We start from the raw sequence: 26,772 nt of genomic DNA, 5'->3' as shown, positions 1-26,772 counted from the left end.
AGGAAATGGCAGCCCACTCCAGTGTTCTTGCCTGGAGAATCCCAGGGACGGGGGAGGCTTGGTGGGCTGCCGTCTATGGGGTCGCACAGAGTCGGACACGACTGAAGTGACTTAGCAGCAGCAGCAGCAGCAGCAGCAGCAGCTTGTTACTTATTGTAAATTGTGTTACATATATGATGTACGTTTTAAAGATATCTATATCTTATTGTAGTCTACATATCCATAATGATTTTTTTTCTGGTAAAAAGATTTTTATTATGGAAAAATTAAAACATATACAACAGTAGAGAGAGCAGTATAATGAAACCCCATATATTTATCACCCCACCTAAAAAATTATAAACATATAGACAATCTAGTTTTATTTATGACCCCTTCATTCCCCACTTCCAGCTCTCCAGAACTAGTTTTAAACAATGCCTAAACATCCTATGACTCTCTTCATAAACATATCAACTATCAAGGTTATTTAACATAGGAAATATTGATATATTGGGTGTTAACTGTAAATATCTGTTTAAACTCATGGCTATCATTATTCATCATATCAGGTAACGGATTAACTAGACAGGTTCAGATTTAGTTAGCTAGTATTCCAAATTCTTCCTGGTGTTGTCAAAAGAGCAGGACTGTTCGAATGCTGTTAATAATAATAAAACAACAATCAGTATAATTTTCATGGTAAATTTCACCAAAATCCACAATTAATTTTTTTTGTTTGTTTCAAGATTTGGTTTAATATTTCTGTATAGTTACCTACTTCGCTAAGCCTAATTTCTTTTATCTTGTCACCCACTTCCATTCATGACATTACTAATATTTCATATGGTGTTAGTAATCTGGGGAAAAATTGGAGACCCTCACTTGACTCTGGGCAACGTTCTTGTTGCCCACTGATGTTATAGAGAAGGGGGGTAACTGTTCTTGGCTCTCCTGTAGCTTAGAGTAAATTGGGCATCAAAAAAACGAGTGGCTGATGTGTTAGAATGCTGCTTTCGGAGAATTCAAAGATTTCTACTCCTTCAATATATAGAATCTTCTCCTGGACCTTACTGTTGGAGCTGTGAAATCCCTGGCATCAGCAGGTTGCCATCCTATGTACTGTTTTCACCCAGGACCTGGAGCTACACCTTCTGATGGAAGGAGAACTTCTGTGGCCTTTCCACCCCATAAGTCAGGGCCATTGGACCTTAAGAGGCCAACTGGGTGTTGTGTTCCCTCCACTACCTTGCTACTACCAGTTGGTATGGCAGAGGGTCTAACCTCAGTTGTACTTCCTGTTCCTGTATGGCATCAGCATACCTGGATGTATCAGCATCCTTGGGGAGGCCCATCCTCTGCCTTCTCTTTTGCCACCTTTCTAGCTGTGTGGGCAGTCAACTGGTTTTCTTGGTGAGCCAGGGGGAAGCAGGAGACCTCCATTCAGGTGGTCTACCCCTCTGCCTCCATTCTACCACTGATTATCAGGCCTACATGGTATAGTGTGGCAGCCTTGCCCAGGTATTGGTAAAGTAGTACAACATTTTCCATTTTGCTGCTACTTAGCAGTCCTTGTGGATATATGCCATGACTGAGAAAGAGTGCTGGAGAAGCAATGAATGCCAGTAAGGCTCTAAAGTGAAAGTGAAAGTTGCTCAGTCATGTCCGACTCTTTTTCAACCCTATGGACTGTAGCCTGCCAGGCTCCTCTGTCCATGGAATTCTCCAGGCCACAATACTGGAGTGGATAACTGTTCTCTTCTCCAGGGGATCTTCCCAACCCAGGGATCAAACCCAGGTCTCCCACACTGCAGGCAGATTCTTTACCATCTGAGTCACTAGAAAAGCCCAGTAAGGCCCTAAATCCTAATCTAACTCCTAATGTGATGAATACTACTTACAGGGTTATTGAAATTGTACAAGATATTGTGGGGCTTACACAGTCTAAGTTATTCTTTGTAGCTTAAAGAATAATGCTTATTTTTCCTTTTATTATTTTTTTTTCCTCTAGAAAATCTTCACTTTGCAATAGGTAGGAAGTAAAGCAACTTTATATCTGTATGAATTAGTTTCAGGTTAGCTCCTAACCACTGTTAGGACCCCAGAAAAAGACTGAGTGAAGTCAAGATATTAGGAAAAGTGTGGACAGGGAGAGACCCTGTAAAAAGGAAGGGAGGAGAGCCCAGAAAGAGCAGGGAGTGGGAAAGGGACTCATGAGAAGGAGCAGAATGCAGACAGTCATAAAACGAACTCAAGGATCCCTGTGGGAGGGTGGCTCAGCCAGAGCCCACACATTCCGCCCCTGTGCTTTTGTCATTCACTGGACTTCTGCTCATGGATTTCTTTTGCAGAAAGAGCTCTGCAACTTTAAAATAGAGGTCTAAAAGCAAGGGCTATGACAGATAGTTATGGTTACTGTCAGTGCCCACAGATAATTAGAAACATTTGGAAAAAGAACTACCTCTACCTAACTCTTAAAACACCACCATGTGTGCAATGTTACAACTCCATTGTAGGCATGATTTTCTGGCAGAGTCTACTGCCTCCTGGAAGAGCAGAGGCCTTTGCCCACCTGTAGAACTTGTCTGACCTTGATGTCTCTCTCATTGGGCTTGCCATTACTCTTTATACAGAAGATGTCTTCTGTGGCCAATTCAATATAGCTCAGGGGTGTCCAGGTCTCTGCCTTTGACATAGTTTGATGTATTTCTTGTAGTATTCTGGATTCAGATCTTCATCCATAGGCTCCTTCTGTGAGTGTTTTACAGGACTGGATAGCTGCATGTCCAACGTGAAGGCCTCAGGGTAGAGGTATATACACTTTCACCCACTTGATATTGAATGATATGCTTGGTAACTGAACTGTAGGGAACTCGGCCATCCAGGTGCTCAAGCTGCTCTGTGGTCTTGGGAATTTCTTGTTGCCTCATTTCAGTCAGATAAGCACAGCTTGTGTAGACTTTTTACTTTTCCTCCATCAGCTGAGTTTTTGGAGGAGAGTCAAATCTCTCATAGTCTTGATCATACCACTGCTTATAGATATAGGTCTCCCTATCATCCTCTGCCATCAGGGCATCAGAATCCATCCCCTCTCCAAGGCCTAGTTTTCTGACAGAACTTTCTAGACCTTTACTTTGCTGTGGATGTGTGAAAAGCTACATGTCCTCACATTTGGCTACTAGGAACAGGTCCAAGAAGTCTGATGTGATATCATCCAGGTACTGTCTGCATTGAATGCACTTCAGAGGGTGGTGCTTGGAGGACACCACTGTTTTAGTTTGAGCTGTTTTTTCTTTTTCTCAGTTGGGTCTTTGGATGTAGTTTTGCATAGCTTCTCCTCTCTGCTGGCACTTTAATCTTGGACTTCCAGTTTCCAGAACTTTTCACCCTTATCTTTGTAATGAGAAACTTGTGATTTTACTCTTTCAGGTTATTTTTCTCCAGGTCTCTGGCAGCCAGAATCTTTGGGTTGTCTTCTGTGTTTCTTTCCATCTTTCTTATCTCCTTTATCCATTTCAGCCTGAACTTCTGGTTCTGTGTGGCTCCTCCTTAGATTTCTGTTTAGGTATTGGTTCTTTGCTTGACTTCTAAATCTCTTCATCTCTTTGTTCTTCCACTTCCAAGTATGTTTATGGGTTTTACTCTTTCTGGTTCTTCTGCAGCAAGTGATCTAGCAACTGGTTCTCTGGATGTGACTTTATGTCTTTTTTCCTCTTGGTTCTTTTCTTCTTCATTGACAAAATTGTCCAGTTTTGGTCTTTCAATTTCTTCCTCAGGTCTCCTTGTGAAATGAGATGTGATGGTGGTCTGCCTGCTAGTTTGCCTTATAATCCTGGGTGGGCCTAAACTTTGTTTCTCATCTGACTTGCTTTTTCTAGGTATACAAAGTTTAGAAACAAGATTGGGGGACTTGTTTTCCTCTGCTGTTCTCATTCTGCAGTCTTTACCACTTGTTTTCTAGACATCCATTCACTTCCCAACTGAAAGCCTGAGTTCTGTTCTCTAAGGATAGATCTTTATATAAAAAGGATTTGATTTTACCCAAGTAGCCCTCCACTGATAATTCTTCTTTATGTAATTTGCATAGTCACATAACTGCTTCTTTATTTCTATTTGCAGAAATTCATGCAAGAGATTCAGTTTCTTCTTCACACATTCCTTTTCTGTTAAGCTATCTGAAAACACAGGGAGTCTGCTCTCAAACTGCAAAGAAAATCATCTTCACCTCACTCAGCAGGGATGATTTCCTTTTTTTTTTTTTAATTGAAGTTCCTTTTGATATGTTGCAATGAACACATTTGCAAATTAGGAAGTTCATGTAGTAGAGATATTTTCTCAGGTTTCTTCCCCAGGAAATATCCTGGGTCTTCATACTGTGGACCTATTTCCTTCTTTTGCAACATTTATTCTCTGCTTCAGATTCCTGTCATTTAACTGTATGGTTTTCCCCTGCCTCTTTTGTGATATATTTTCTTTTTGTTGCCTGTTTGCATTTTCTCTGTTCAATACTGTTCCTGGTGTTTTGTCCTTTGCTCCCATTGACCAATGCTGTGGTTATTTTAACCAAAATCATTGATCCTAGTCTTGCTCCACAGTTACTAGGGATCCCATAATTGGGACACTTTTATAAATCAGTTCTTAGGGTCTATGCCAAGAGAGGACAATATAGCTGAAATTGTAGACTTGAATTACTTACAGGATACCAATGACAAACCTAGAAAATGAGAGAGTTGGGACATCCTTGAAGTATTGGACATCTGCCCCCAACTGCTCACATTTTCATGGTTTTCATTTGAATCTGATAATTAAGGGCCTGGAGTGGGCCTTCTATGTCAATTGCAGACCACAATGATTCCAGATCTAGGGCAATAATGTACCAAAGGAACCTGACATTATAATCTAGAAATCACTCTCTCTCCAGAGTAGCCCCAACTGAGTTAAAAATTGTTTATGAAGGGGAAAATGTATGTCAGTTTATACCATCACTCTATTTTGGAACAGTGTATGGAAATCAACTCTGAATATTCATTGGAAGGACTGATGCTGAAGCTGAAGCTCCAATACTTCGGCCACGTGATGTGAAGAGCTGACTCATTGGAAAAGACCCTGATGCTGGGAAAGATTGAGGGCAGGAAGAGAAGTGGGCGACAGAGGATGAGATGGTTAGATGGCGTCACTGACTCAGTGGACATAACTTTGAGCAAAGAGAGAGTGAGTTAGTGAAAGAGAGAGAACTTAGCCAGAGACAATGAAAGACTGTCTGGGAGATAGTGAAAGACAAGGGAAGCCTAGTGTGGTGCACTCCATGGAGTCGTAAAGAATCAGACATGACTTAATATACTCCATGTATATTATGGAGATAGAGTAGGAAGATTTTCTCTTTTCCAAATGACCACTATTTAATCTTTTAAGGGTTTTAAGTACTTCTGATAATGTGGAAAGTGTCAGAAAAGACAAACTGGTTAGTTTTCAACATCAAATGAAAATAGAATCATTGTAAAGATTTTTCAGACTGCTCACTCATCTGGTAATTTACCTTTTTCCTTGGTACATTAGGTCAAATGCCTCATTGACTTTGTCAAAAGGTAGGGTATGGGTCACCAATGCATCCAAATCCAATTTCTTATTCTTGTAGTCAGCAGCCAGTTTTGGAACAGAAGTGACACCTTTCCAACCTGTAATTGCCGAAAATGTCAAATAAACACATGGGTCTTGACATGAAGGGATAGTTTAACCAGTGTTTGTCAAATGAATGAAATTTTTAGGTCAGATATGGGTTGTTTTAAATAGATTATCCCCCTGCCATCTTTATTTATTTATTTTTGTATTTTTAATCTATTAAATTTTTTTAAGAGAAAAATTCAAGATTATTTTCTATTTTTAGATAAGGAATTATCTCAGTTTGATCCAAGTCTACCTTTTGTTCCCCTATGTTGGTCTATTTTAATGTAAAATGAATTTCAATTTGCAAATTACAGTTATCCTTCTATAAAAATTCTGTTTACTTTCAAGTAATCAACAGAATAAATAGCTTTCATATAGTCTTCAGATATGTTCTAGGCACTCAATATTTTAAAAAAATAATTTTTCTTTCAGTAACCTTCATTATGATAATTTGAGTACTGCTATGAAGAAAAAAGAAAACAAAAACTGACCACCAAAGCTGGTTCCAGTTAGAGTACGGCCCATTAATAGCTCCATTGCAGAAACATTCAATCCATTGTCACCAACGTTTACTCCAATGATAGTGCATACTCCCCAACCTACTGTTACACTGTCCAGGGCAGCTCTCTGGAAGGTCAAACAAAAAAAGATTAGCTGAGTAGGTCGAAAAGTAGAACATGAACTGCAATGTGGGTATGTTCAATGCTTCAGGGAAAATTTACACAATTCTGCATTATGACCTTATGGTCATAATATAGATTGAGACTTACGGCACTTATGTTCTGTTTCAGATAGCACATCCAATAAAATTCTGAACATCATCAAAAATGATATTTAAATGAAACGAAACATATTTTACTCTGTTTAATACCACAGTTATGCTGAACCTATAGTGTATTTCATTGTATGTCAAGAAAAATACACATACATGAAGTTAAGGAAAGATCTATAGATGATATTGTAAACTCGAATCAACAAGTTTTTGACCATTTACAATGGAATATGCAAAGATATTTGCAATTCCAGAGGCTTAGGATCCAAATTAAGTCATGAAGAGAGAGTGAATAAGTAAATATGAGGCATATACTGGAAACTTAATAGATCTCATTGTAGGATAAATTAAAAGAAATGCTATTTAAAACAGAAGACAAAACAGTTAAACAGAAAATGATAGTGGCTGCTGCTCATCAAACATTTCATCTGCTTCCCTATAGTTTTTAGCTCTCCTGCGGTTACATAGAGTCACGTGACTAGTTCTGGGCTACAGGCTACAGTGATGTGTGCCATTTCCTGGCCAAAATGAAAAAGCCAGTGGGCAACCTGCCAGCTATCCCTTCTGCTCTAACAACCCAGAGAACATCGTGTTAAGATTGTAAAGCCATGAATTAGAACTTCCTTCATAGTTAAGTCATTACATGGAAAACAGGGACCCAGAGGATTTGCACTGATCTTTGCATGAGACAAGAAAAAATATTGTTATCTTAACCACTGCAGGTTTGGAGTTAATATGAAATGCCAAGATTGAAAACATAAATAAGTTTAAGAAAAATATAAACTTGTGGATGGCCATTTCACATAGAAGCCCTGTGGTGTAGTGGAACATTTAAAAATCTTTTAAGACTAATGTTATAGAAGAAAAGTATAATTTACCCCATATCCTTTGCCATGAGTGCTCAGTCACTTCAGTCATGTCTGACTCTCTGTGACCCCATGGACTGTGGCCCGCCAGGCTCCTCTGTCCATGGGATTCTCCAGGCAAGAATACTGGAGTGGGTTGCCATTTCCTTCTCCAGTGATAAAGTATGAAGTGAGTGAAGTGAGTAAAGTGAAGTCGCTCAGTTGTGACTGACTCTTTGTGACCCCATGGATTGTAGCCTACCAGGCCCCTCTGTCCATGGGATTTCCCAGGCAAGAGTACTGGAGTGGGGTGCCATTTTCTTCTCCTTTGCCATAGTACGTAGTCAACTTGATTCTCACTTGTCAAGGTGACTTTTACTTCACAAGGTGACTTTACTTACAGAAGTTCCACTAGAAATACTGTTGCTTTTCATCACTGAACACTATACGAAAGAAGCAGTCTGAAGTACGGTATATTCGCTCCCTCTTCTCTCGTTGTCTCTGTCTGTCTTACTAGGGATGGAAAATGACCTAGAACTTTTAGAATGTGTTTTGAAATCTTTATTTGAATATGTGTTTATTTATAGTTTTGAAAATTTCTAACATTTCTAAATAGCAACTCTTTTACTTTCTACATTTCTTGTATGGCAGAAGCATTTTTGTTTAACGCATATTGTACAGAAGAACCCACAAAGAGAGGAAAACAACACAGGCACTGCTTGTTACCTTAAGGGAGCTGCTTAGATTATTCCCATTTGGGGTTTGGCTGTGCCATGTGGCTTAGGGATCTTTTTTTTTTTTTTTTTTTTTTTAAACTTTACATAATTGTATTAGTTTTGCCAAATAAGATCTTAGTTGGCCAGGGATTAAACCTGTGCCCTCTGCAGTGAAAGTGTGGAATCTTAACCACAGGACTGCCAAAGAACCCTCCTCTATGTTTTTAAATTTAGTATCTTTCCTATTGCCCTTTTCTCCATTTCTGAGCTTTTCTCCAAGCAGGGAATTGACCTCCATAAATATGACTTAGTTAAATGGGTATTATATGCAAATATAGGGTTTTATTTAGTAGCCTCTGATAACTTTTGATGAGAATTATTTTTAATTCTCAAAATCTTATAAAATTGTCCATTACTGTAAATTTCTAATTGCTTTGTTGGGTTTCTTAGGCTGCTTTAGAGCATTAGAAATAATCAGAATCAAGTTCATACCCATTACTGGAATGTCTTCAACAATCTAGAAATTTAGCTTTCCTTTCCCTTTGTGGAAGGGTAGGCAGCTTATTTTTTGTGGTTAAATAAACCCATCTCTTTTCATTTGGATTCTCTAGTGTGATTCTGCTCCATAATTTAAAATACATTTCTTGGTGTAATAAATAAGATAATAATGGAACCTGAAAGATTTAGATCCGTGGTTCTCAGCTTGACAAACTTGTAATAAATATTAGTACCTTGGTCCCCAGTGCGTGAGAATATCCTAGATATGGGTCTATTCATTGACACTGAAAAACAACTCCCCAGATACTTCTAAAGTTTTGAGAATCTCTGTACTAGAAAAATAAGGTTAAATAGGCTGAATTTCAGTGCTGTGAAACATGTGAGCCGTGGGAAGTGGAGGAATGGATGTAGCACATTGCAGTCCTCAGGTTCCAAGGACAATTTAAATAGTAGGGCCTGAAGCTTTGGCTGCAGAGGAGCAGTGCAGGACAAGGAGCTCTCCCTGCATGAATTTCAGTAATAGCATTTATTGAGTCCTTCCCAGGTGGTGCAGTGGTAACAAATCTGTCTGCCAATGCAGAAGACACGGGTCAGGAAGATCTCCTAGATGAGGTCATGGCAACCCACTCCAGTATTCTTGCCTAGGAAATCCCAGGGACAGAGGAGCATGGTGGGCTAGTCTGTGGGGTCATAAAGAGTCAGACAGGACTGAGCAACTGAGCACATAGGTGCATACGCTTATTAATGGCCAGATCCTCTCTTAAGCAGTCACACTATTTGCAGTGAAACTGTTCTGAGAGGCAAGACCCAGGAAGGGCAGCCTATTGCTCTCAGCAGCTCTTTCCAGTTTCCATTCTCTCCTGGGGAAGACATGTCAGGTGAGAACTGAGGAGAAGAATCAGCAAAGCCTGTTCCTGGGAGACTGAACTACAGAATTGCATTCTTTATAGCCTCCCAGTGCCCAGTTGTGGAGAAGGCAAATGGCACCCCACTCCAGTACTCTTGCCTGGAAAATCACATGGATGGAGGAGCCTGGTAGGCTGCAGTCCATGGGGTCTCGAAGAGTCGGACACGCTTGAGTGACTTCACTTTCACTTTTCACTTTCATGCATTGGAGAAGGAAATGGCAACCCACTCCAATGTTCTTGCCTGGAGAATCCTAGGGAAGGCGGAGCCTGGTGGGCTGCCGTCTACGGGGTCGCACAGAGTCGGACATGACTGAAGCGACTTAGCAGCAGCAGCAGCAGCAGCAGTGCCCAGTTGTGTCCGCCTCTTTGCGACCCCTGGTGTTTGGATGGCAAAGAATCTGCCTGCAGTGTGGAGACCCAGGTTCAATCCCTGGGTTGGGAAGATCCCCTGGAGAAGGAAAAGGTGACCCACTATAGTATTCTTGCCTGAAATTCCTTGGACAGAAGATCCTGGTGGGCTACAGTCCATGGGGTCATAAAGAGTCAAACACGACTGAGTGACTAACATACACACACATTTTGCAACCCTGTTGGCTGTAGACCACCAGGCTCCTCTGTTCATGGAATTTCCCAGGCAAGAATACTGGAGTGGGTTGCCATTTCCTTCTCTAGGGATTAAACCGTCACCTCTTGTGTCTCCTGCATTGGTAGATGGGTTCTTTACTGCTAGTGCCACCTGGAAAGCCTCTCCTTAGAGGAGAGTTTTAGGAGCCAGGCTGAGTGAAAGTGTAAATAAAAAGAAATAGTGTCATAACTATTAATACTTCACAGTTCTCACTAATGAAAGAAAAGTTCTCACTAATTTCTCCATAGACAGAAAATTTAATTGATGACTTCTCTAATCATCTTGTTAAAAAAACAAAACAAACCCTTCCTAATGGTGTCTTTGAGCAAATATGCATTAGGCGAGTATTTGCTGGAGACTAAGGCTGCGCACTCTGGAGGCTAACTAATCCCTACGTTGCCTGTTGGCTCTTTATCCCATCTTTTGGAGCAGAACATACAGGACTAGAGGTGTGGATCTGCAATCATGCAGTTGCTCAGGACCCTGCACTTAGAAGGGCCCTCCTTTCCTGTCCTGAGAGGAGAAGAAATCTGAATGAATCAAAACTGTAGTGTTTAGGAAAAAAGGATTTAGATTTAATTTTGCAGCTTGTTGATTTTTCAATTGAAAATTTCACACATAATTTGGACCTAATTCTGCAGACCATTTATTTAGATCTGATGGACAGAACTGGCTTGTTTGCAGGTTGCTAACCTCTCCTGGCTGTATTTTAATGTGAGAGTGGATACCTTTGGCTGTTAGGAGGGACACCAGTCACCCTCTCTATTCCCTCTTCTAGGACTACCTTTTCTTTTTCCATCACTTCTCATAGGACAATTCTTTTATAAAGTTTTAATTTGTAAGTTTTCTCTTAATGTTTTTGCTGAATTTCATGTGAAAGAATAAACAAATGTTAATAACACATTAATATTAAGTAGTAATTAGCAATATAACAAATAAAAATTAATTACATGTTATGTAATGTATAATGGCATCTAATATATTAATAAGTATTGCTTATATAAAGTTAACTTGCTGCTGCTGCTGCTAAGTCGCTTCAGTCATGTCCGACTCTGTGCAACCCCAGAGACGGCAGCCCACCAGGTTCCTCCATCCCTGGGATTCTCCAGGCAAGAACACTGGAGTGGGTTGCCATTTCCTTCTCCAATGCATGAAAGGGAAAAGGGAAAGTGAAATCGCTCAGTCGTGTCCAATTCCTAGTGACCCCATGGACTGCAGCCTACCAGGCTCCTCCGTCCATGGGATTTTCCAGGCAAGAGTACTGGAGTGGGGTGCCACTGCCTTCTCTGAAAGTTAACTTATATATACATAAATATTAATATTAAATATAAACATATTAATATATTTTCAATGTCAATTATGTCAATAAGCAATATTTATTATATCTATTATAAAAAAAATACATACCATGATTTTAGCTCCTCCTACACACTCAAAGGCAAAGTCCACACCTCCATTGGTCATTTCAACAATGACCTCTTGAATGGGTTTGTCTAGGTCTTTAGGATTGAGGCAGTCAGTGGCTCCAAGGGCTTTGGCCTTTGTAAACTTCTCACTATTGATGTCAACAACTATGATTCGGGAAGCTCCTGATGCTTTACAACCCATTACAGCAGAGAGACCGACACCTCCTAGGCCAAAGATGGCACAGGTAGAACCAGGTGTGACCTGCAGGCAAGAACATTATAAATTAACTTTTCAAGCAGCTGGTCCCATTTTTGAAAAGGGGACAGAGTGAAGTGGGAGCAAAAAAAGGGACAGAGTTAAGTGGGGGCTGCTGCTGCTGCTGCTGCTGAGTCGCTTCAGTTGTGTCTGACTCTGTGCGACCCCATAGACGGCAGCCCACCAGGCTCCCCCGTCCCTGGGATTCTCCAGGCAAGAACACTGGAGTGGGTTGCCATTTCCTTCTCCAATGCATGAAAGTGAAAAGTGAAAGGGAAGTTGCTCAGTCGTGTCCGACTCTTAGCGACCCCATGGATTGCAGCCTACCAGGCTCCTCCATCCATGGGATTTTCCAGGCAAGAGTACTGGAGTGGGGTGTCATTGCCTTCTCCTAAGTGGGGGAAGGAACAGATATATAAAAGCCTGTCTGTTGTAAAGCTAAATGATATAGCTAAATGGGGGAAATTTGCCAATGTGAAAATGTATGAATCACTGGCTAAATTTGAAGAAACATTTGAAGGCTTTAGAATTAGAATTATCAGCTCATAATTCTACAAACCCAAGTGAAAATCGTTCTCTTGTCTTCCTTTTCCCTTTAGTGTTATGAGAACAAAAACTGAAGCCCACACATTTTAAAGGGCTTATTGGTTTCTTTTTAAAATAGATCTTCCCTGGTGGCTCAGACGGTAAAGCATCTGCCTACAATGTGGGAGACCTGGGTTCAATCCCTGGGTCGGGAATATCTCCTGGAGAAGGAAATGGCAACCTACTCCAGTACTCTTGCCTGGAAAATCCATGGATGGAGGAGCCTGGTAGGCTGCAGTCCATGGGGTCGCTAAGAGTTGGACACGACTGAGCGATTTCACTTTCACTTTTCACTTTCACTTTTCACTTTCATGGATTGGAGAAGGAAATGGCAACCCACTTCAGTGTTCTTGCCTGGAGAATACCAGGGGTGGGGGAGCCTGGTGGGCTGCTATCTATGGGGTCGCACAGAGTTGTCCATGACTGAAGTGACTTAGCAGCAGCAGCAGCAGCAGACATGCATGCACTGGCTTTTGCTACTCAGGGAAAAAGAATATATATATTTTGCAAATATTCAGAATACTGTTCTATACATACTATGTAATCTTTACTATGATACTGTAGTATGAGTTTAGTATATTTCCAAATGTATTTCTCCAGAGACTGTTATAAAGTTCGCCAGTAAGTCTAATTGGAAGTAGACATGCATTTTTCTCATTGAAGCAATGTTGTACACAGTTGTGCATAGCTTACAACAGTGCATAAACTGAGTACACTACCAATTGTGTGATACAACTGGACATTTTGTGTAAAAGTGTCTTTAATTGCAGTTTGGGGTGGGGGGGTCATTATAAAGTATTGTTTGTTTTTTTATTTGTGTTAGTCACTTAGTCATGTCCGACTCTATACAACCCCATCGACTGTAGCCCACCAGGCTTCTCTATCCATGGGATTCTCCAGGCAAGAATCCTGGAGTGGATTGCCATGCCCTCCTCCCAGGGATCTTCCCGACCCAGGGACTGAAGCCCAGTCTCCTGCATTGCAGGTGAACTCTTTACCATGTGAGCCACAAGGGAAGGTTATAAGGTATAACCCCACTTAAAAATAGAGCTTTAAATAGTGTATTATTATCTATCTACAGACAACACTCTTAGGACATTTTTATGCTTTCAAAGATCTCTATGAAATGTAATTAATTTGGCAATAAAGGATGCAATCAGATTGATAAGAACAAGGAGTTCTGGTGATGTTGGGGGAATGGTCCTTAATAATTAATCAGAGTTATTGTATCACTTTTCTTCTCAGAGGTAAATTAAAAATTATTAAAGCTCTTGCCTTTTGTCTAGATTACTGACAATTCATTTCTTTTTACTTGCTCCTATCAAATTTATTTCTCTTTTTTGAGTATCTCATGAGGTGGATTAGCTGTTCTTCAGCATCGGGAAGAACAGATTCTGGGAATTTAGGTAAGCTTTGACTAGATTTAAAAGAAAATTATGGCTGAATCTCAAGGGTTAATATCCCTGAAGAAAGACTAAAGTGGTAGAAGGTAATAGTCAACATGGAGTCCAGAAAAGGGCAGGGTGAAAAGGTAGCTGTGGTGGTGGTGGTGCTGGTGATTGTAGCAAAGAACAGTAATTCTTTCCTGTGTCTCCAGTGTTATCTAGAGGAAAATATGCCTTGACTGCCAGGGTCACATCAGCTCTTAACTTCTCCCAACTAACAATACCCTTCCTGTAGGAGCCTTCAGATTATAGTTTGACTTCTCATATAGTCTTAAATTTTTGCTAATGAATAAATGAATGAATGAATTTTTAGAAAGAGATAATATACCGAGAGCCAAGAATAGCATCCCTATCTGCTTGACTGATATAATTCTCAACAAAAAGTTGTATCTTGATATTTTGGCTACTAGATCAGCCTTTTATTTTGGTTCAGCTGACTTCATTTTCTTGACACTGATCAACTCTATGTAATCTTATATAAAAAAAAATAGTTGGATTGCAAAGCTGAGGACCAAGCCTCACCAAGATGTTTTAGGGGTTACATATGAACCTGGCTTTATTCATTCACTTGCTGAAAACTTTCCAAGCTCATACTATGTGCTAGGCACAAGGCTAGGCCCCAGAGCCATCACAACGAACAAGAGAGAATTCTTGTCCTTATGGAACAAATCATCTAATAAGAAGGACAAATAAGTGGGAAATATCTCTGTAGTGTGATAAGAAGGAAGAAAGGGATAAATACAGATACTTTAGGGGAAACTGTGAGGGATGCCCAATGCATGCCTGGGAGGATGGAGTAGGTTTCCAATGGGAAGTGACAAATAAATGGAGTCAGACAGAAGAAGTGGGGGAGCTTTCCAGGCAGTGTTGGTGGGAGCCAGGTGTGAAGAAAAGTCTAGAGGCCACATTTAGAACCCAGAGACTGGGGGTCAGGCCCAGGGGAACAGCAAGCCATGAAAGGAAATAGAAAGAATGACTAGCATATTGAAAGAAAAGGGGAATAATTAAAGGGGAATGAAATCTCCAGATTTTGTTGTTTAGGAAGACCACGCTGGTTGCATTTTGCAGTTTAGAGTTAAGGGATAAAGATTGATGTCAAGGAGATTCAAATAAGGAGGTCACCAGTAGTCTTGCCTGGGAAATCACATGGACAGAGGAGCCTTGTGGGCTACAATCCACGGGGTTGCAAAGAGTTGGACACAACTTAGCAACTGAGCATGCAAAATCCCGCAGAAGTGGTAAAGCAGGGTTGAAACCTACGTGTGCCTGACTCTGGCAGCTCTGTGCTTTCTCTCAGCCTCCCGAAGCTCAGAATGAGGCCCTTGAAATAGGCAGAGCGAGCGCTAGTGGACGGATGGAGAGAGGGAGAGAGGGTAACCAAGGACAGGAAGACAAGAAAGATGGATAGTGTGTTCAGATCTGCCCATGGGGGTGCACTTGGAGGCAAGGGGGTGGGTTCACCAACCGGGGGTGCTGCATGAGGACAGCGAGGGCGGCCTGGGGACCAGCTTCTCAGGTGGCACCAGAGGGAGGAGGAAGTGGGAGTGGATGGAAGGGGAGCCTTTGCTTGCAGGCAGGCAGTACAAATTAAAAAAAAAAAAGAAAAAAAAGGAGGTCATTTGAAGCATCCAAGTGATAGTGACATCTCTCTAGTCTGTCAGTTGAAGAGCTTTGTAAAAGCTTCTAAATTCTAACATGGAATTTCAGGGACACATCTTGCCACCATCAGGGCTGCCATCTGAGATCCTCCCTTGAAGCCACAAAGGGGCAAAGGGAGATGTAGAGATGAATTACTACATTTGAGAGAGAGGAAATGGCAACCCACTCCAATATTCTTGCCTGGAGAATCCCATGGACAGAGGAGCCTGGCTACAGTCCACGGGGTCGGACACGACTGAGCGACTTCACTTTCTTTCACTTTCACTTTCTAATCTGCTGCATCGGGGAGAAACTAGGTGGCTATATGGGTATAGTTTCTGTTGTTTCTTGACCGGATCTGCTGTCCCAGGACAAGGGACATGTTTAGGGGACATGTTTAAGCAGACTGTGCTTAAATCAGGGATAGTCAATAATCTAACATACTAGTAAAGGAAAGGAAATTAACATGAACTGGATGCCAGCTATATGCTAGCCTCTGGGCCAGATGTCTTACATATGTAATATGATTTAATTATCCCACAGCTATTTGTAATAGATATTAACAGTAGAGAGAGAGAGGAGTGGAGAGGTTAAATACCTTGCCTAGAATCACAAAGGTAATAAATGACAGAGCCAGTTTTTGAAGATAAATCTGGCTGCTTTATCATGCTGCCTCCCAGTAACATCTATCTTACACAGCCTGGTGATTAACCATTTTACCTTGGCATTGTTGATGACAGCTCCATAGCCAGTTGAAAATGCACATCCAAGCAGACAAACTCTCTCTAAATTGGCATCGTCCTCTAGTTTGGCAAGGTTGACGTCTGAGACCACAGTGTACTGACTGAAGGTACTGGTCCCCATGAAATGGTAAATTGGTTTTCCTTTGCAGGTAAACCTGCTGGTTCCATCTTCCATTAATTTTTGATCACCCATAGGATTTTTAAAATGCCTAGGGAAAAAAAAGATACAAAAAAGGGAAAGTTGATGGACAACTGATTACTTTCCTGAAAGAAAGTACCTACCTGCTCCCTGACGCAAGCACGTACCCTCCCCACTTTGGACTATTTTCAAGTAAATCTTAGACATCACTGTTTCATCTGTAAATATTTCAGTATGTGTCGCTAAAAGATTCTTTTAATTCTACAGATTTCATTTGGTTGGTATGTCTCTTATGTCTCTTGATTTATAGGTTCTCACCCTACCCCTTGTTTGTTCCCCTGCAGTTTTTTTTTTGTTGAATAAATAGTTATTTGTCCTACAGAATTTTCTTCACTCTAGATTTTTCTGATTATGTTCCTGTAATCTGGTTTAGCATAATTTCTCCATCGCTGTATTTCCCCTAAACTAGTATTTTTGATTTAAATGCTTGATCTGATTCAAATTTTATGTTTTTGTAGGAATATTGCTAAAATAGCGTATGTAGTGTATGCCTCACCTGGAGGCATGTAATAGCTTATCTCTTTGTGATGCTGGAAAGAGCTGATGGTCATTGCCAAAATCTGTTATTTCATTAGAGGTTTGCAAAAGGGTCTATTCATTTTTTGAATATCTGCAACAACCCTGTGAAGTAGGTATTATTGTCTCCTTTTTATAGATGAGTAAATTGAGGCACAGTATGGGGAGAAGAGCCTGGAGGACTACGGTCCATTGAGTTGCAAAGAGTCCGACACGGCTGTAGCAACTGAGCACGCATGCATGCATAGATATGAGTAGTAAAATTTTAGTTTCTGAAATAACTAGTTTCAATTAGCACTAAAGATAAATATTTCGTTTCTATAGTCTAAGAAAAAATAAGGCAATTAAGATTTTTGACTCCGGATCCAGACTGCCTAGATTCAAAATCTAGCTCCAATCCATGTGGCCTTGGAATAAATTACTGTGACGCATTGCATTTCTCTCTCATCCTCTGTAGAAGTGAGAGGGTAACAGGCAGGTAAAGAACAGAAAATCAGTCTGGGATGCCATCAGGTATACCCCTGGTGCATCGTCACCCCGCCTTGGTGGTAGAACCAGGAGGTACGAGTATGGTGCCTGCGTCAGTAAGGGACAGACTTAAGTCGGACCAGGGAAGGAAAGCTTCGGTGGAAAGTCTGTCTACACCCCCCGTCTAGAGCAGGGAGGGACGCCTCCAGTAGAAAGATGGCACTGGTCACTTTTTTTCTCTCTTACAGGTGGGAGCTAACAATTCCAGCTTCACTCTTTTGAACTGTATCCTGAAAAACTGGGATAGATTTGATCCTTAGAGCATAAAGACGATATGCCTGATCTTCCTATGTGATACTGCATGGCCACGGTATCCATTGGAGGAAGGCAAACGGTGGCCAGTTGGATATAATTATCTTAATTATAATACTATTTTACAATTAGACCAGTTCTGTAGAAAACAAAGGAAATGGGTAGAAGTAGCATATGTGTTGACCTTTTTCTCTGCAAGACATGCCAGACTTATGTCCTAAGGGCATAGATTTGGGTATGAAACCTTCAGCTCCCTCCTGTCCTCCTACTTTGCCCCCTTACCCGGGGCTCCAAACTGAAAGTCAGGCCCCCCACCCCGCCCAGAAGGATTGCCTCAATAAAAACCCAAACTGAGATTCAAACTGCCCAAGAAGAGGTCCAAACAACCCCTGTTTCATTATGACCTCAGACTACGCTGGTTTCAAAGAAACTCAGACAGTTGAAGTAAGAGAAGCTCAGACAGCTGTAAGGCGAGTGCAGAGAAAAAGAGAGTGAGCTGGGCAGTCAGGCAAGAAAAAGGAAATTTATTAGAGGGAAAAGAGAGAGTGACTGGCTCTTAAGGAGAACCAGTGTTCTCCCTTTCTGACGGAGTCCTTCTTATACCCCACCAATGAAAAATTCTCTGAAAAGATGGTCACATAGCCAGAGGTCTGGAATCTGGTGGTCTTGCAGCTTTGAGAGGATAAGTGCCAGTGAGATAACAGGATGCCATTTTGGCAATTTGGTCAGTCTCACAGATCACTGTGATTTTATTCTTCATTTGCAAGGTCGACATAATGAGCCATCTTATCAATGAGACCCCATGTGGGCCCTATCATTCCAGCCTTTTTGATTTAGGATAAGGGCCAAAGGTCAATCTTCTGTAACTGCTTCCTGCAGGACAGGAGCATCATGGGGGTAAGATAAGACATTGTGGGGGTAAGATAAGAAAAGGCTAGAATGCGGGCCAAGGGGATTTGTGTGGGGTCGAAGTTTTTGATAATCTGAGTGAGTTAGAAGTAGCTCGTGGATAGTTCAGTTGGTGAAGGCTTGTAAGTGGTCCTGCCACTGTAAGAGTTACCCTGGGCTCTGTAGAGGTGATGAGAGTTGGGGCCTGGGGCCCTGGGCACCTTTAGTCTTCAGTGGCAAATCTGAGGAAGCTGGGCAGAGCTGGGTTGGAGGACTCCTGCTCAGAACCTGGAGGGGAATGTCTGGATCCCTGGAGGTGGATTTGGGCAGCTGACCTTCCAATGTCCCATTATGCCACAGCTGGGACATGGACCTGGAGGGGGCCTTGGCTTTAGGCATGAGCAGGTCCATTGGCCTTCTTTGCCATAGTTGAAGCAGAGTCCAGGTGGCTTCCTTCTTTTGTTGGTTGATGGTGGCTTGGAGCCACATAGGGCAAGGGATAAAAGGTGGCATTTGGTCTGATTTCTTTGGGCCTTCTCTAGCTTTGCCTATTCTTCCCAGTTATTGAAAATCTTAGAGGCTGAATTTAAAAGGTCTCATTGAGGGGTTTGAGGGCCTTCTGCCTTTTTTAGTTTCTTTTGGATATCTGGGGATGACTGGGAGATAAAATGGGTGTTAAGGACAATGGTGCCCTCTGCTGAAGTGGGGTCTAATTTTGTATATTTTTGTAGCACTTCTGTTAACCTGGCTAGAAATTGTGCTGGGTTTTCATCTAGCCCTTGAGTTATTTCCCGGAGCTTATCAAAGTTGATGGCTTTATGCCCTGTCTTTTGAAGGCCCACAATGAGACAAGCAACCATGTGATTACGGGCTGCTCGTCCAGGTCTCCCTGCCTGATAATCCCAATTGGGATCTTCTCGGGGGACAGCTGTTGCCCCTACGGGCTTAGTGTCATCTGTCCTGTGTATCTCATCAGCATGCGCCTGAGAGGCTTGCCATACTCATTCCTTCTCTTCTGTGAGAAGAGTGGAGGAAAGTACGATGTAAATATCATGCCAGGTTAAGTCATAAGACTGGGTAAGACACTTGAATTCTTTTAGATAATTATCCAGGTATGAGGAGAAGGAGCCAAGATGCTTTTCAGTCTGAGACAAATCGTGAGGGAGAACGGGACATGAACCCTAACAATGCCTTCTACTCCAGCTTCTTCCCCTGAAGGGAGGAGTGGAGCAGGGGAAGGAGCGGGGTCCGTGGTGAAGTTTCCTGTTTTAAAGTTGTTCAGGACTGGCTATGGGGAAGAGATCTAGGGTGGTCTGGGTAAAGCCTTGGGACCCTTAGGGTACAGGGTGGGGCTGAGATCTCAGAGCTTATTACAGGCAAGGGGATTGGGAGCGATAGGGGGTAGGCTGTGGTTGGAAGGGTCTAAGGAAGAAGAAGAAAAGTCTGATCAGGAATCGGGAGACATTGTATTAGGAGGATGTGACCCAGAATAGGCTAAGAGTATTTGAGAAGTAGAGCAGGATTCACAGAGAGAGCGTTGAGAGTAGAGAGTGAAGAAAGCCTGAACATAAGGGATTTCTAACCACTTGTGGCAGCAGATGTTATCAAGGTCCCATTGGGTATTATAATTGAGAGTTCTGTTTTCTGGCCATTGGAGCCTGTTATCAAGTCTGTGTTGTGCCAGCCAATGTTAGAATAGTAAATAAGCCTTTTTGGTCTTATCTCCCCTTGGAAGCCCAAGGCTTTTAGGTTTTGGAAAAGGCATCTTAGAGGAATAGATTTTGAGGGCTAGGATTGAGAATTTCCCATTATGGATGAATAGGGAGGTTAGACAAGGGCAAGAGCGAGGAGAAAGGTCTGAGAGAAAAGGCATCCCCATTCTCAGGACTTTCTCAGAGAGTAATAATAGTCTGCTTTGTAATGGGAGTCCCCTATTTCAGAGTCAGATGGGGCGCAAGGCCGAGGGCCCTAGGGCCGTGGAGATCCTCCTGCCTAGCGCTAGGACTTGGAAAAGAGGCTAGAGAGAGAGGATCCGAGGGAATGGGATTTCACTCACCCTTGTAACCGATGGATGAAATGTGGGCTGGTGTGTGGATGTCGCTCCAGCAAGGCAAGTGGAGAGTCCCATCCCGGAGCTCATCTCAGTTTCTTGGCAAGGTCCAAGGGAGGGGACCACCGGAGGTGGGCTCGTGAGAGGAGCCCACCCAGTTGCAGTGGATCTTCCCTCCCGGGTTTTCTGACAATGAGACCCCATGTGTGATAGGGCCCACATGGGGTCTCATTGATAAGATGGCTTCTTATGTCGACCTCACAAAGAATAAATCACAGTGATCTGTGAGACTGATCAAATTGCCCAAATGGCATTCGGTTATCTCACTGGCACCTAAGTTCTCAAAGCTGCAAGACCACCAGATTCCAGACCTCCAGCTGTGTGACCATCCCTTCAGAGAACTTTTCACTGGTGGGCTATAAGAAGGACTACGTCAGAAAGGGAGAATGCTGGTTCTCCTTAAGAGCCAGTCACCCTCTCTTTTCCCTCTACTAAATTTCCTTTTTCTTGCCTGACTGCCTGGCTCAGTCTCTTTTTCTCTGCACTTGCCTTACAATGTGGGAACTGCTGCTGCTGCTAAGTCACTTCAGTCATGTTCAACTCTGTGCGACCCCATAAATGGCAGCCCACCAGGCTCCCCTGTCCCTGGGATTCTCCAGGCAAGAACACTGGAGTGGGTTGCCATGTCCTTCTCTAATACAATGTGGGCCTTATCAACAGCAAAAGCTAAGGGTGACATACAGGATGAGATGGAAGACAGGAGACAAAGAGATAAAGAAAAGTAGGTTTCTCCAATCTATTCCTGGGATCATATGCGCAGAGCAGCCAGAGGGGCTGAGGAACAGCCACACAAGCTGTTGCATCTTCATGAAGCACCCACTGGGAGAAATAATCAGTCTATGAGAGTTAATAAGTCCTTTTCTTATCAAGAAATACAAAGAATCAAGGAGGATCTAGGAGACTGTTTAGAGTACCCAGAAAAATATATTAGCGCTTTTAAGGGTGTTACTCTGCTTTATGACCTTACTTGGAAGAGTGTGATGTATGTCTTGAGACAAACATTAACTCCTGCCTCAAAAACTCGAGTTTTGGGGAAAGTGGTTGCTTATGGAGATGAATGGCTTGGTAATGAATCAGTGGGGAAGATGGAGGACAAGATAGCTGCTCTCCCCACTGAGAATCAGGCGGTCCCAACTATAGAATGAGATTGGGACTGTAACACACCTAAAGGAAGATGGGATCAGAGTCATTTTGTCAGATGTATTTTTGGGCTCAGGCAAACACGTGACTTTAAAATAAGTCTTTAAACTGTGCCAAACTGGCAAACAGAAAACAGAACAGGAAGAGAAGGAAGCTCCTGGTGAATTCCTAGATAGACTGAGGGAAGCCCTTTGCAGATTCACGGAGACTGATCCCAAAAATGAAGAGGGAAGAGTGATCTTAAAAGATAGATTTTTCACTCAATCGGCTCCAGATATCTGCTGTAAAACAGGTATATAGGCCAAATCAGTCTTTAGATAATCTGTTGCAGCAGGCTCAGACAGTCTATTATGGCAGGGAATGTGAGGAAAAGAAAGGCAGAGAATGACAAAACAGGCGGAAACCCTTATAATGGCTGTCCGAACCATTCTTAAACAGCCTGAGAAAAATTCCCAGAAGGACCCAGGTGAAAAGGGATAGGCTTGCTATTACCGTGGAAAGGAGGGGCACCTCAAACAGGATTGCCCTCAGGCATCTAAGTTGCCCTGGCTCCATGTCTGGTCTGCAAGGGACCACACTGGAGGAGAGACTGCCCCCAGAGGTGTAGGTTTCAGGGGTCAAACTCTCAAGACAATCAGGACTGAAGGTACCCAGGGGTCCCCATACAAGCTCCCGTCCTAATTACATCTGAGGAACTCTGAGTATTAATAACTGTGGGGGTGCCAATCCGTCGATTTCCTTTTGGACACTGGGCCAACTTACTGTGTGCTTACTGAAGCCTCTGGCCCACTTTCTCCCAGATCTGCTTCCATAATGGGACTGTCTGGACAAGCCAAATGTTATTATTTCAGTATGCATTTGGGACTCTGCTATTTTCACATGAGTTTCTGGTCGTGCCAGAGTCTCCCTCACCCATTTTGGGGAGGGATATACTGAGTAAAGTCCATGCCTCTGTTTTTGTGAATATAGAGCCCTCCCTTTCTCTCCCTTTAATTGAACAAAATGTAAATCCGAGAGTGTTGGCTGATGGAAAGTCTGTGGTTCGAGCACAAAACGCTATCCCTGTAGTTGTCAAGCTCAAATACCCACATTTATTTTAACATAAAAAGCAGTATCCACTGAAACCTCAGGTTAAGGGAGAGTTAAAACCCATTATTGAGAATTTAAAGGAGCTGGGGCTATTAATTCCCTCTAACAATCCGTGCAACACTCCTATTCTGGGTATAAAGAAGTCAAATGATAAATGGAGACTAGTTCAAGATTTACAAACAATAAATGAGGCTGTAGTTCCTTTACACCCCATGGTGCCTAATCCTTGTACTCTGTTGTCTGAAATTCCTGAATGAGTCAAGTATTTTTCAGTCATTGATTTGAAGTTTGCTTTCTGAGTTAAACCTATATTAAATCATCCTCTACCTATGACTTTAAGACAATTGAGAGGATTTTTTTGGAATTGTAGGGTACTGCTGCATTTGGATTCCCAGTTATGGGGAACTTGCCTGGCCTTTGTATAAACTTATAACTGAAACTCAACAAGCCCAAACTGACAAGCTGCTTTGGTCCCCAGATACTCAAAAGCTTTTAAGGCTCTTCAGACTGCTCTCCTGCAAGCTCCAGCTTGAAGCTTGCCCACAGGGTCAGAAATTAATTTGTCACTGAAATAAAAGGTATGGCCTTGGAATTTTTGACACAACCCCAAAGGCCTCACCAGCAGCCTATAGGAGTGTATTCTTAAACTCTAAGGTTAATATTTGGATAACAGTTGGCTTCTTAAATATCAGTCATTGTTGTTAGAAGGACCAATAACTAATCTTAAAGTTTGTGGAAACTTAAATCCTGCCTCTTTCCTTCCTGAAAAAGAAAATGAAACACCCGATCATGATTGTTTCCAATTTCTAACTTTATGCAGCTCGGGAAGATCTGACGGATACCCCATTAGACAATCCTGACATGGAAATATTTACAGATGGTAGTTCTTTTGTTCGGGATGGGAAGCATAAAGCAGGTTATGCCATGGTAATGGCTGAACAGGTTTTAGAAGCAAAATCTCTCCCAGGGAACGAGTGCTCAGCTAGTGGAGATTGTGGTTCTGGCTCTTGAGTTAAGCAAAGGGCAGCAAGTAAATATCTACATTGATTCTAAGTATGCTTATTTGACTTTACATGCTCATGCTGCAAATTGGAAAGAAAGACAATTTAAAATAGCAACAGGAGACCCTATTAAGCACATTTCAGAGAGACTTTTAACTGCTATATATTGTGCGAAAGAAGTAGCTGTTATGCATTGCAAAGGGCACAGCAGGGACAGGAGTAAAGGGTAATCAGCTGGCTGTCAAGTCAGAAAGGTGGCACTTAAGGAAACCCCTTCATGACAGAGGCCTTTGATCTGGACAGGTCCTGTGGATAAGGAAAACCACAATATACTGAGGAAGAATTAGAAAGATATGAGAAAAGAGGAGCAAAGTTTATCATCCTTTGATAAAGGATGGTTACAGTCTGAGGATGGATGATCAGTAATTCCTGAAAATGCTCAATGGAAAAGTTTTCCTAAAGCCTTGGAATTAACTAATTATGTAACTCAGCTCTTAGCTTTTCAACAGGCATTAAAGGAACTCTGGGAGGTAACTCCTGACCCAGCCTCTGAGTCAAAAAAGCTTCTGTTTGAGCCAAGAACAGAGGTCCTGATAAAAGTACTGGGATCTGGGGGGCCAATCCCTCTCTCTAGGAAGGCCCTTACCAGGTTATTCTTTCTTCTCCCACAGCTGTCAAAGTGCCAGGAATTGATTCGTGGGTGTACCACACTTGAGTTAAGAAGTAGCACCCTGACCAGAACTAAGTGATGTCATTTTATGCCTTTACTTTCTATGTCTTACTTTGTACTTTTCAGTACAATAATCTGAAAAGTACAGTACAATATTCAGTACAATACAGTACAATTATTCAGTACAATAACCTGATCATCTATGTGAGCCTGATTCTGCTGACTCCAAAATTCCTGAGTCTGCTGTTTGATCCTCAAGATAATGCCTTCCTGTCCTGGGCTCACTCCCACACTGCATTCCACAATCGATGTAATTACTGGGTCTGTGGAGTGCTCCACTCTTCATCAGTGGATAGCTTCCCATGATGGGAGTCCTTCCACTTCAGGAAAAGGACTTACTGCAAATCTGTGACCACTTCAATGACAACAATTATATGTGATGCCTCATTAATCTGATGACATCTAACAATCCTAAAATCAACAGGTGCAACACTTTGTACCTTAACTATGGACATAATGTGACTTTTTGCTTATTGTTCTGTTTTTGCTGTTTGCTCCCTGCATCTGTAACAGTGTAGCTGGATTTCTTTCTAGTTACACGAAGGTTTTTAAGTTACAAATGGTTGACTCAAACTCCTGTTGACTGCGGCAGCTTCCACCAGCTACTACTTGAGGCCCCTGGATCAGAGACCCTCAATATGAAGGTTAGGAGAATATGTTGCCTCATCAATTTAGGGACAATGCCTCTTACCAGCTTGGAAGCAGTTACGGAACGAGAATGACTCCCCTTTCCCTAGGCAACATAATTCTCCTAAAAGAAAAGGCGGGAATAATAGGGTAAAAGGCAGGAAGGCTAGGGGTCTCCAAACAGAGGAAATGGGCTGCAAGAGTCAGACATTTTTTATCTCTCTCTGAAGTGGCAGAAGGAAACAACTACAAGTGTCAGATTTTTTTCCCCTTCTCTATACAAACTTAAAAGGTTTCTCTTAAAATTCTGTGTTGTCATGACAATACCTGGCTCCACCTGAACTTAACTTTTCTCAAACCTTGAGCAAACCAATGCATTTTTCTTATGGAAATGTTTCTCTTAAGCTACGTTAATGAACTATGTATTTACCCTAGAGTCTGTCTTCAAGTAGGTTCCACCTAACACTCAGAGCCCAATATGTTTTACTCATACAATTGTTCTCCTAATCTATGTTAATGAAACCATATATTTGCTTGGAAACCTGCCTTTGTTCAAGATTCACGGCAATGGTTTTATGGCCCGGGATGACTCACCTTGTGCCAATGTTATCTCAAAATGCATGTTGTGGGTGAGAGGCCTGGTACCACTCTGAGTTTTGAGACATTTCCTTTCTCTAATTAGCAGCCTGCTAGAAACTATATAATATCCCCTTAAAGACTAGCGGGGGGGGGTCGGGAGAGGCACTCTGTCTGCCCTCTTCTGATATCTATGACAGAAGTTTTCTCTCTTTTATACTTTAAAAAAACCTTATTAAAACTCTGAGTGATCAAGCCTTGTCGCTGGCCCCAGACTGAATTCCTCTCCTCTGGAGGCCAAGAATCCCAGTCTTTCATGGCTCAGCAATAACCTTGAGTAGCTATTATTCTCAATTTGGCACTTATCATTTTCTTTACTATATTCACATAAACCATAAACAATACAGTATATGGTATTGTTATTGTATATGGCTAAATATATGTCATAAACTTGCTTCTTTCCCTTACCATTATAAGTGTGAGATTATTCTGGGTTGAAACATTCAGAGCAAGTTTAGCCATTCTCACTTTTATGTGGTAATTCCATTGTGTTACTACACAGTGATTGTTAATATGTTCTCCTATTGATAGACATTTGTCATATTTTCAGTTTCTTGTTATTACAATGTGGCAGTGATCATACTAGTACATGTCCATTTGTGTGATTTTGCAATGGCTTCTTATACACACCAAGAATTGGTGGGTACAGAATATGAACATTTTCAACTCCATTTAGGTATGCCAATGTACTGCTCAAAATATTTGTACCAGCTATCTTACTAATAGCTTATAGAGCTTACTTGAGTTTTCCACAAAAATTTGTGCGTGGACTTAGACAGAACTTGCATTTTCCACATTGAGGTGCGTGGAGTGGAATTACTTTGTCACCTAGAAAAAAAAGGCCAAGTGTTGGATGATGCATGGTTGTTACTTATAGTTTTCACCAGGCGAATTGGTGGAAAACACTATTCTTTATTGTATATATCTTATATTCGGTAGGAAGTATAGGTAGCTACAATACTTTGTTAACCTACAA

At 41.9% G+C, this 26,772-nt stretch overlaps 1 protein-coding gene across 1 annotated transcript in view; it reads right to left on the bottom strand.

The window, feature by feature from the left end:
• Positions 1–238: 238 nt before the first annotated feature.
• Positions 239–26,772, bottom strand: part of ADH4 (alcohol dehydrogenase 4 (class II), pi polypeptide) — a 32,334-nt gene continuing 5,800 nt past the window's right edge. Inside the window, exons 4-9 of the mRNA XM_027544004.1 lie at positions 26,537–26,624; positions 16,058–16,289; positions 11,415–11,675; positions 6,135–6,270; positions 5,516–5,654; positions 239–640 (exon numbers count right to left, since the gene is read on the bottom strand). Of these exons, the coding sequence (XP_027399805.1) occupies positions 616–640; positions 5,516–5,654; positions 6,135–6,270; positions 11,415–11,675; positions 16,058–16,289; positions 26,537–26,624 (881 nt within the window). The 3' untranslated portion in view covers positions 239–615. The remainder of the gene's footprint in view (positions 641–5,515; positions 5,655–6,134; positions 6,271–11,414; positions 11,676–16,057; positions 16,290–26,536; positions 26,625–26,772) is intronic.

This window comes from Bos indicus x Bos taurus, chromosome 6 (genome assembly GCF_003369695.1).
Source record: "Bos indicus x Bos taurus breed Angus x Brahman F1 hybrid chromosome 6, Bos_hybrid_MaternalHap_v2.0, whole genome shotgun sequence".
NCBI lineage: Eukaryota > Metazoa > Chordata > Mammalia > Artiodactyla > Bovidae > Bos > Bos indicus x Bos taurus.
Note: the sequence above shows the minus strand (reverse complement) of the source record. Positions and strands in the feature narration are given on the sequence as shown.